This window comes from Penaeus vannamei, chromosome 12 (genome assembly GCF_042767895.1).
Source record: "Penaeus vannamei isolate JL-2024 chromosome 12, ASM4276789v1, whole genome shotgun sequence".
Classification (NCBI taxonomy): Eukaryota; Metazoa; Arthropoda; class Malacostraca; order Decapoda; family Penaeidae; genus Penaeus; species Penaeus vannamei.
Window position 1 is genome coordinate 2,882,978 of NC_091560.1, and position 12,107 is coordinate 2,895,084.

At 41.4% G+C, this 12,107-nt stretch overlaps 1 protein-coding gene across 1 annotated transcript in view; it reads right to left on the reverse strand.

Moving 5' to 3' along the window:
* Window positions 1-3,861: 3,861 nt before the first annotated feature.
* LOC113800250 (histone-lysine N-methyltransferase SMYD3) overlaps window positions 3,862-12,107 on the reverse strand; it is a 71,895-nt gene continuing 63,649 nt past the window's right edge. The window contains exons 7-9 of the mRNA XM_070127764.1: window positions 9,767-9,937; window positions 7,352-7,514; window positions 3,862-5,019 (exon numbers count right to left, since the gene is read on the reverse strand). Of these exons, the coding sequence (XP_069983865.1) occupies window positions 4,674-5,019; window positions 7,352-7,514; window positions 9,767-9,937 (680 nt within the window). The 3' untranslated portion in view covers window positions 3,862-4,673. The remainder of the gene's footprint in view (window positions 5,020-7,351; window positions 7,515-9,766; window positions 9,938-12,107) is intronic.

Sequence of the window (12,107 nt, forward strand, 5' to 3'; positions counted from 1 at the left end):
TTCTGCTTCTATTCGAAATTTCTCTGCTTCTGCTTCTGATGATATGTCTCTGCTTCTGCTTCTGATGATATGTCTCTGCTTCTGCTACTAATTCTATTCGAAAATTCTCTGCTACTATTTCTGCTTCTGATGATATGTCTCTGCTTCTGCTTCTGCTTCTATTAGTTTTATTCTGCTACTGCTTCTGATTTTGCCACTCTGCTATTCTTTCTATTTGTTTTTCTTTCTGCTACTGCTACTCCTTCTATCAACATTACTCTGCTACCGCTGTTGCTTCTATTTTTATTCTCCTGCTACTGCTTCTGCTGCTGCTTCTACTATTACTACTCTTTTGTTGTTGCTACTACTACCGCTACGATACAGTTGCTGCTCCTGCTCCTGCTACGAAAGAAGCCTCTGCTGTTCATACTCTACTGCTCTTAATACGACTACTGCCTATGTTAATATCAATAGTAGTAGAGATAAAGCTAATAACAGTTTCAGTAACGATAATGGTGTTAAATAGCAATAGTAATAACAGTAATAAGGATATGATACCGTCAATATTACCCTCCTTGTCATCATCTCGTTCAGATCTTGTTTATAATCCTTGATCCTGCTTATAGGTTTCGATCCTGCACCCCTCGCCCTCAGGGATGTAAAAAAACAAGTGAATATAGATGGGAGTTAATTCATCTATTGCCAATATCTCACAGAGGAAGGTCACGGCATTTATACTCTCCCTCTCTCGTCTTTGAATTCGAGAAAGGAAATAGAAATATATCATCTGTTCTGTACACGGAAATAGATATCTATCACTTGTTTCGTCTGTTCAGTGCATAGAAAGAGAAATATGACATGGGGATAGAAAATTATCCTTTGTTTCATTTGCTATGTACGTAGAAATAGAAAATGACATAAAATTAGAAATCTTTTATTCGTTTTATCTACAAAATAGAAATTGCCATAAATTTGAAATCTATTTTTTTCATCTGCACTGTATATAGAAATAGAAATTGACATATATTTGAAATCTATAATTTTTTTTTTCATCTGTACTGTATATAGAAATAAAAATGTGACATAAATTCGAGATCTATCATTTATTTCTGCATTTAGAAATAAAAATAGGGCATAGAAAATAGAAATCTATCACTCGTTTCATCTTTTCTATACGCTCAAGACACTAAGATCGAAAATGTATTATACAGAGTTTGAAAATGCATTTCTTAACTTCCTCTCATACAACTACATTACCGCCTTTAATTCGGTTACTGATAGGCTAATATAACATGTAATTGAGTTTCCTAAGTCAATAACACCGCCGCATTGATATCAACAACAATACCAGCGGTAATAATATTATTAAGTCAGTCAACAACATCATTTTCAACAACAAGTGCCTCGAAATTACAAGATTATACGTGTCAATAACATGTCTATCTCGTCGGAAAACAGATTGATGATATGATGGTTCGTCTCTTATCTTTCCTTATCGACAATTCGCTTGACAGTCGCTGATAACGATTTTCTCAAAGTGTCAGGACTTTCTGGCAGGTTTGAGGACGAGGTACAAACAAACAAAGAAAATATTTCTATCTTTATTTACGCAATAAGCGAAACAATAAAACAGAAACAAGAAAACAAGTCGAATTTATCTAATAATTCATCAAAGTATTTATATAAGAAATACAAAACAAAACAAAACAAAAAACAAACAAACCTATTTATGCAATAAGACCAACGTATGAAAAAAACAAAAAAACAACAACAACAAAAAATGAAAAGAAGAGAGACTCTAATTCCTTAAGAATAAAGAGGAAAACAAGAGAATAGATATTCACACAAGAAAACTGAGGACGAAGGAGCTAGGGGGATGGGGAAGGGGGGTAGGGGAGGGTGAAGGGGAGGAGGAGGACCTGGGGTAGGGGGAAGGGGGGCAGGATAGTTGGTAGGGGTGGAGGGGAGGGAGGGGGGAGGTAAGGGAGGGGGAGTGGGTGGAGGATATGGGGGAGGAGGAGGAACTGGGGTAGGGGGAAGGGGTGGAGGGGAGGGAGGGGAGACTGGGTGGGGGTAGGGGGTAGGGGGTATGGGGGAGGAGGAGGAACTAGGGTAGGGGGAGGAAAGGGGTGGAGGGGAGGGAGGGAGGAGGGAAGGAGGGGGAGGTGGGTGAGGGTAGGGGATATGGGGGAGGAGGAGGAACTGGTGTAGGAGGGAGGGAAGGGGTGGAAGGGGAGGGAGGGGAAGGTAAGGGAGGGAGAGTGGGTGGGGTAGGGGGATATGGGGAGGAGGGAGGAACTGGGGTAGGGGGAGGGAAGGGGTGGAGGGAGGGAGGGGGAAGGTAGGGAGGGGAGTGGGTGGGGGGTAGGAGATATGGGGGAGGAGGAGGAACTGGGGTTGGGGAGGGAGGGGGAAGGTAAGGGAAGGCGAAAGTGGGTGGGGAGGAGGAGGGAGGAGGAGGAACTGGTATAGGGGTAAAGGGAGGGGGCGGGGTAGTTGGTAGGGGGAAGGGGAGGGAAGGGAAAAGTGGGGAGGGAAGGGAAAAGTGGGGAGGGAAGGGAAAGGTGGGTAGGGATAGGGAAAAGGGAAGTTGTTGGCAGGGGGTAGGGGAGGGAGGGAGGGAGGGAGGGCATGGTTGATCCTCTAGAGATGCTGGATGCTGCAGCAAATCTGGGATGAGAGCTGGGAGATGAATCGCTGAAGATGAAAATTTCGAAATTCTTGTCCTTCTTGACCTTTATTATTCTTGTTTTTTCTTTCCTGTCTACTACTCTTCTTTGTTTATATCTATTATAACTTTTAAATTATTCTTAACTTTTAATCTTCGTTTTTTTTTCCTGTCTACTACTCTTCTTTGTTTATATCTATTATAACTTTTAAATTATTCTTAACTTTTAATCTTCGTTTTTTTCTCCTTTTTTCCTGTCTGCTTTCTTCTTTGTTTATATATTTTACTTTTTATCTTGTCTTCTCCTTTCTTCCCTTTTTCTTTTCTTCTTTTATTCTTCCTTTTCTTTTTTTCACTTCTTCTGTTTTTGCTTATGTTTCTCCTTCATCTCCATCTTCTTATTTTTATTTTTTTATTCCTCCTATTCTTCTGCTATTTCTTTCATCCATTTTCTATTATATCTATTTTCTTTTCTACTATTTTTGTTCATCACCTTTCGATCATTTTTATTTTCCCTCCTTTTCGTTCTTCTTCTGCTTCTTCATTCCCTTCTTCTTAATTCTTATGCCTTTTCTTCTTCTCCTCCTATTTTTCTTCATCTCCTTAATATAATTTTTCTCTTTCCTTCGTCTCCTCTTCTTTTTATTTTGTTTATGCTTTTACTGACGCTTCTTCATTTCCTTCTCCTTATTATTACTACTATTATTATTATCATTATCATTATTACTATTATTATTATTATTATTATTATTATCTTTATTATTATTATTATCATTATTATTATTATTATTATTATTATTATTATTATTATCATTATTATTATCATTATCATTATTATTATTATTATTTTGCTATGTTTCTTCATCTTGTTTTTTTTATTCCTCCATTTCTTTTTGTTTTTGTTATTGTTCTTTTTCTTCTGTTTCTGCTCATAATCTTATTTAGCAAAAACCATTGCTAACATTATCATAGACAGGAACCGATTTGTTCTATTTATAGGCCTTAAAAGAATTTGAAATATATATATATATATATATATATATATATATATATATATATATATATATATATATATATATATATACATACATACATACATATATATATATATATATATATATATATATATATATATATATATATATATATATATATATGTGTGTGTGTGTGTGTGTGTGTGTGTGTGTGTGTGTGTGTGTGTGTGTGTGTGTGTGTGTGTGTGTGTGTGTGTGTGTGTGTGTGTGTGTGTGTGTGTGTGTGTGTGTGTACATATATATAAGTAAAATGGTGAAATAAAATACATATACTAAAGAGGACAAATCGAAATAAAGAACAAATAAAATTTGGAAATTGGAAAAAATAAAGATAATATAAAAAAGGATAAAATGGCGAAATGAAAAACAGAAATTAAAGGAACATATCGAATGAAAGAATAAATAACAAATTAAAGAAGAAAAAAAGAAAAGAAATAAAGAAAATAAGAAGAAAAGAAGAAAGAAAAAAAATGCAGAAGAGACACACAGCAGATCATTTCTGGAAAAGAACTAATATCACCTACATGAATCCGTAATTAATTGTTGTTGGTCAGTGAAGCTGGTAAATCTAAAGGTAAATTCTATCAGTGTTTTCATGTATGCATTTAATCCCTCCATTCAAATCAGCTGACGCTTGGTGCCGCTTATATTTTGTTTCTGATTTTTACTTAAGACGAGTGAAAGACGTTTTTCTTCCCCGATTACATAATCCGATTCGGCGATGCTTAGGGAGCGTGTGTATAAAAATATCCGTCCTGTCGAAGAGAGAAAACGGAGCTTCGGTGTGTTTAAAAGGGGGGACTATGACAAAGAACCTCGATAAGCTGCTGGGGCCGGATATTGTGAAAACAAGCCCCGGTAAGACTTAAAGGGGGTACTATAACGACGCACTCCGATGTGATTGGAGGAACGACTACGACAACGAGACTATGAGGCTAAACGGGAGGCTGAGACAACCTCCGACATGACTAAAAGGAGAGGAAAAGAGAAGTTTAGGACAGCGACCCTCGAAAGCGCTGCGTCCCCGACCGCGTGCCGATTTCGAGGAAGTCCTGCAGCTTCTTCTCCAGCTTCTTGGCTTCCTCGACCTCCTCGCGCTTCTTCCAGGCCCGAAGACGTCTCTCGAGGGCGATCTCGATGTCCTCGTTCGCCAGGAGACCCAGAGGACTCAGCTCCTCCGTGATCAGGTAGTGCGTGCTTCCGTAGGCCCTCCTCAGCACGGGCTCCGCTTCCTCCAGGTGCTGCAGGCCTTCTCGGAAAAGCTTCAGGTAGATCTTCGCCTTCCCGAGCTTCAGGAGGAAGAGGGCGAAGACAGGGTGCTCTGAGCCGTAATAATACCTAGAAGGGTGGGTCGTGTTGGTTATTTTGGCTCATACAACGCAAATGAAATTTCGTCTGTCTGTATGTCTGTCTTTATCTATCGTCTATTTATCAGTCTCTCAGTCTAATCGATTATCTGCTGCTTAGTCTGTCTATTTATCTACATTTCAACTATCTATAATACTTATAATGTTAATAATAGTAATAATGAATGTCATGATCATAACAATGAGCCAGATGACGACAATGACGAAGATGACGACTGAAGATAACTGCAACGACAAAAGCAGAGAGAAAGAGAGAGAAAGAGAGAGAAGAGAGAGAGAGAGAGAGAGAGAGAGAGAGAGAGAGAGAGAGAGAGAGAGAGAGAGAGAGAGAGAGAGAGAGAGAGAGAGAGAGAGAGAGAGAGAGAGAGAGAGATTGAGAGAGAGAGAGAGGGAGAGAGAGAGAGAGAGACAGACAGACAGACAGACAGAGACAGACAGAGAGAGAGAAAGAGAGACAGAGACAGACAGAGAGAGAACATGATTGTGAGCATAAGCATTAAAATGAGACTGAACGTAAGCGAGTGAGTGCGAATAAGCATGAGAGTGAGAAAGTGACAATAACAGAGAACATAAGCATAAGGGCGAGTGAGTGTGTATATGAACACGCACAATAAACCCTACACCCCAACCCTATAATCACACAGACCCAATTAATCCTCATCTACACTTCCAAATATAGAATCCAAGTTCAAAGTTCCCAGAGAGAGAAATAAGCTATCATAATGACATATCGGATTGGAAAGACCCGTGATTTGACATGTTCATCAAATCAAAACAAGATCTGAAGGGAGACTTGATAGGTTTAATAAGTAAGTCCCCATACCTTCCTATACGGTCCTACAGGATGCCCAAATTAGGAAACTTTGGGTCTAATTGAGCGTCTCTCCTTTCGTCACTGGGTCTGTAGGTCTGGTTGTCTGTCCGTGTCTGTTTGTCTGTATGTCTCTCTGTCTCTCTCGTATGGATGTGCGTTTTTGACTCTCATTTCTTCCTTTTCCTTCTCTCTGTTTGGTTGTCCATTTCTCTGTTTGTTTATGTCTGTCTGTGTGTGTCTCTGTGTCTGTCTGTATGTGTTTCTGTGTCTGTCTGTTTGCTTGTTTTTTGTTTGTTTGCTTGTCTGCCAGTCTGTCTGTCCGTTTCCCTGCTTTCTCTTTCAATTTTCTCTTCCTCTCCTCCTCCCCCCTCCCAAACTCATTTCCTATACCACACGACCCTGATAATCCTCTTCCTATCTCCCTTCTTCTCTTCGTACCTCATAATTCCTCTTTCGTTACATGTCATCTACCCTCACATCTCCACTTTTCATCTTCTTGCATAAGACCCCTCATTTTTTTCCTCCCTTACCTCATAATCCTCCATTCTGTTTCCCTTCACTCCCCTTATCTCATTATCATCCACTCATTCCCCTATTCCTCACTCACTACCCCCACTTTCTAACTTCAGTTCCCCTCAGCCTCCTCATTTCTCATAATTTCCCCTCACTTTCCCTTCTTTTTCTTTACTTTGCCTCATTCTTTACTTTATCCTCCTAATTTCCACCCTCTCATTCCCCCAATCTTCCCCCTTCATTTTCTCGCCTCATTTCCCTCTTACCTCATCCCCTCATTTCTCCCTAATATCCTCCTTATTTAGCCTTATTCCCTCCTCATTCCTTACTCTATCCTCAAATTCACACCCTCTCATTCCCTTCATTTTCTCCTCATTTCCCCTCACTTTCTTACATTTCCCCTCTTACCTCATTTTCTCCACTAATTTCTCTCTTACCTCATTTCCCCTAATTTTATCCCCTCCTCATACCTCACTTCCCCTACATTTTCTCACCTCATTTCCCCTCATTTTCTCACCTCACATCCCTCATTTTCTCACCTCACATCCCTCATACCTCATTTTCTCACCTCACATCCCTCATACCTCATTTTCTTTCCCCCCTCATTTCCCCTCTTACCTAATTTCCCCTCTTACCTCATTTTCTCACCTCACATCCCTCATACCTCATTTTCTTCCCACCTCACATCCCTCATACCTCATTTTCTTTCCCCCTCATTTCCCCTCTTACCTAATTTCCCCTCTTACCTCATTTCCTTCTCACCTCCACTCATTTCCCCTCATACCTCATTTCCCCTCTTACCTCATTATCTCCCCCTCATTTCCCCCCATTTCCCCTCATACCTCATTTCCTTCCCCCTCGTTTCCCCTCTTACCTCATTTCCCCTCTTACGTCATTTCCCCTCATTTTCTCCCCTCCTACCTCATTTCTCCCCCTCATTCCCCCTCTCACCTCATCCCCTCATTCCCCCTCTCACCTCATCCCCTCGAGGTTCTTGGCGCCGAACTCGTAGACGAGGCTCCAGCAGCCCCCGAAGACGGCGGCGTTGAAGGCGTAGTCCATCGTCCGGATCCGCCACGCGTTCATCGGGTGGAAGAGCTCGTCCTGCCGCTTCAGGAGCTCCACGCACATCTCTATGTCTGTGTGTGGGGGGGTGTGGGGGGAGTGGGGTGTGTGGGATGGGGGTGGGGTGGGGTGTGTTTTGGTGGGGGAGGTGTTTTTTTTTTTTTTTCTTTTTTTTTTTTTTTTGAGGAGGGTGGGGGTGGGTGGGGGTGGAGGGGTATTGGTGGAGGAAGGTAGGGGTGAGAGAGAGGGAGTAAGGAGGGGAGGGGAAGGAGAGGTATGGAGGGGAGGATGTTGGGAGTATGGAGGGGTGGATGTGGGGGGAGTGGGGGAGGGGAGGGGGAGGGGTTATGGGGGGATGGGGGAGTGGGTATGAGGAGGGAGGGAGGGAGGGAGGAGAGAGAGGAGAGAGAGAGCGGTGTGGGGAGGGAAGGAAGGGAGGAAAGTAGGAAGGGGAAGAGGGGAAAAAAGAATGGTTTAATAAGCTTCATTGTTTCGTTGGATATTTTTCTTTCTCTCTCTTTCTTTCTTTCCCGTTTTCTCTTGTTCTTGGTCTTGCTCTCATTCCCTCATTCTCCTACTGTCACTTATTACTGACTCACTTACTCCTACACACTCTCATTCTCACTCTTACTCAGTTATTCTCCCACTTACTCATTCACACTCAGTCACCTACTTACTCACTCTCCCACACATTCATACTCACTCACTCACTCACACACATTCACTCATCTTGATATTCATTCACACACTCACTTAAATACTCATTTACACACTCACTCACTCACTTTAATACTCATTCACACATTCATTCACTCACTCACTTTAATACTCATTCACACACTCACTCATTCACTCACTTTAATACTCATTCACACACTCACCCACTCACTCACTTTAATACTCATTCACACACTCACTCATTCACTCACTTTAATACTCATTCACACACTCACACACTTACTCACTTTATTACTCATTCACACACTCACACACTCACTCACTTTAATACTCATTCACACACTCACCCACTCACTCACTTTGATACCCATTCACCCACTCACCCACTCACTCACTTTAATACCCATTCACACACTCACCCACTCACTCACTTTAATACTCATTCACACACTCACCCACTCACTCACTTTAATACTCATTCACACACTCACCCACTCACTCACTTTAATACTCATTCACACACTCACCCACTCACTCACTTTAATACTCATTCACACACTCACCCACTCACTCACTTTAATACCCATTCACACACTCACCCACTCACTCACTTTAATACCCATTCACACACTCACTCACTCACTCACTTTAATACCCATTCACACACTCACCCACTCACTCACTTTAATACCCATTCACACACTCACTCATTCACTCTCCCACTTATTCATGCTCACTCACCAACTCGCTCACGAACAAACAAAAACATCTTTCCTAGTGAACACAAACAGGATTCGAAACACCATAAAATATACTTAATCATAAAATATCCTAAATCAACATAAATCCTATTCATATGTATATAAGGAATCCATAGCATCCACCTAGATAAATAACTCATGACGATAAATAGATAGATAGACAGAAAAATATATAGATGAATATATAAAACAAACGGATAAATAAATAAATTAATCAAATAACTTATGTATATATAACGTTCATATGTGGGCTATGTAAATCCTACCCATTTCTATGTAACGTTTATGTATAAGGACTCAATATAGATACTGCTATTGCATATATATATATATATATATATATATATATATATATATATATATATATATATATATATATATATTCATATGTATATACCATAGCATCCACCTATATATATAACTCATGACGATATATATATATATATATATATATATATATATATGAATATATATATATATATATATATTATTATATATACATACATACATACATACATACATATATATATATATATATATATATATATATATATATATATATATATATATATATATATATATATATGTATGTATGTATGTATGTATGTGTGTGTGTGTGTGTGTGTGTATGTATGTATGTATGTATGTGTGTGTGTGTGTGTGTGTGTAAATGACTCCATATAATTCCTACTCATGTGTACATATAACCCATATGCAAGGACTCTATATACACCCTACCTCGGTCCCTCAAGACATAAGGACTACACAAAGACTACACAAGGACTACATAAGGACTCCCCTATGAATCCAACTACTGTGTTGTGTGTCTATCTATGAAGGAATTTTCTACTGTGTCTATGAAGGAATTTCTATAGGCGTAAGAATACCAGGGTCGTCGGAGGCCATGGCGTGAAGTTTCTTTTTGGTGAAGTTAAAGAGATCGTTGTACCGACGCCTGACCACGGGATCCACAGCCAATCCACAGCGGGTACATGTGGGTGTCGTTGGGTAGCGCGGGTCCTCCTTCTCGGGCACGTAGACTGGCGACTGGCACTCCTCTGTGGATGAAGGAGGAAGAGGAAGTGGAGGAGGAGGAGGAGGGAAAGGGAGGAGGAGAGGGGGAAGTGGAGGAGGAGGAGGAGGAGGGAGAGGGGGGAGCGGGAGAGGGGGGATGTGGAGGAGGAGGGGGAGGAAGAGGAGGAAAGGGAGGAGGAGCGGGAGAGGGGGGAGGTGAAGAAGGAGGTGGAGAGAGGAAAATGAGGAAAAGGAGGGGAGGTGAAGAAGGAGGAAAGAGAGGGAGGAGCGGGAGAGGGGGAGGAGAAGAAGGAGGGAGAGGGAAGTGGAGGAAAGGGAGGGCGAGGAGGAGGGAGGAGGAGTAGAAGGAGGAGAGGGAGGAGGAGGGAGGGAGAAGGAGGAGAGGGGGGGAGGTGGAGAAGAGGGAGTGGGAGGGGTAGGAGGAGGGAGAAAAGGGAAGAGGAGGAGGGGAGGAGGAGAAGGGAGAGGCAGGAGGGGGAGAAGGAGAAGGAGGAGAGGGGGGAAGTGGAGGAAGAGGAGGAGGAGAAGGAGGAGAAAAAGAGGAAAAAGAAGAAGAAGACGGAGAATTAGGAGGAGTAAAAGGAGGAGGAGGAGGAAGAGTAGGATGGTGTCGTTAGTAAAATCCATAAAAGTTCAAATAATTTGTTAAAGTATATTTCTTATTAGTGAACGAATTGTTTGAGTTTCTGGAGAGAGAGAGAGAGAGAGAGAGAGAGAGAAAGAGAGAGAGAGAGAGAGAGAGAGAGAGAGAGAGAGAGAGAGAGAGAGAGAGAGAGAGAGAGAGAGAGAGAGAGAGAGAGAGAGAGAGAGAGAGAGAGAGAGAGAGAGAGAGAGAGAGAGAGAGAGAGAGAGAGAGAGAGAGAGAGAGAGAGAGAGAGAGAGAGAGAGAGAGAGAGAGAGAGAGAGAGAGAGAGAGAGAGAGAAGGAGAGAGAGAGAGAGAGAGAGGATGAAAGAGAGAGAGAAAGAGAACCAGAGGAGTAGAGAATAAAAAAAAAGAGAAAGAAAGAGAAAAATCCTCAGTCTTTCTTCCCCCCCTCTACCTCTCCCCATCCAAATAGAATATAAAAAAAATAGTCTCGCAAATATCGACCTAATAAACACACGCACACACACAATCACACACACACACACAACCACATGTACACATACACACACACACACACAATCACACACACACACAATCACACACAATCACACACACACACAATCACACACACTCATACACACACAAACACGCACACACACACGCACACACACAAACACGCACTCATACACACACAATCACACACACACAAATACGCACATACACACAAACACGCACATACACACAAAAACACACGAAAAAAAAGAAAATTCAAAAACAAAAACAAGAACATTACAGTACTCTGAGCACTTTGTCCTCCATCAAACAACTTGGCCATATTATCAATAACTATTTTTTTCAGAGAGGAAAAGGGAAACGCTGGTGAACTTTAAAAGCCAGGACACCCATTTACACTAAAGCCAGATAGATTTTATTCCTTTGCAGCGCGAGAGAATGAAAAAAAAAAAGAAAAAAAGGGATTGGACGAAGTGGTGTGCGAGAGAGAGAGAGATAGAAAGATATATAGATAAATAGAGATAGATAGATAAATAGATAGATAGAGAGAGAGAGGGAGAGAGAGATAGCGATAGATAGAGATAGCGATAGGTATATATATATAGATAGATAGATAGATAGAGAGAGAGAGAGAGAGAGAGAGAGGCAGAGAGAGAGACACACACACGCACACACAGAAACAAATACACACGCAAACAAACAAAAAGACAAACAAACACACACATATAAACCAACACAGACAAACAAACACCCACACAAACAAAATAACACCCCTCCCTCCCCCCACACAAAAAACAAAAACAAAAACAAAATAACACCCCTCCCCCCCCACACACAAACAAAAACAAACACAAACACACAGCCCACAAACAAACAAAAACCCAAACAAAATAACACCCCTCCCCTCCCCCCCATCTCCCCACCCATCCCCCCCACACACACACAAACAAAAACAAAAACAAACAAACACACAGCCCAAAGCAGTGGAATCGGCCCCCCGTAGTTATCGACTCCGGAGTCCCAGAGTCCCGGGTGTTCCTGGCCTGATGGAGAGCGAGAAAGAGCACGGGAGTCGCCAGTCCAGGCTACTTTA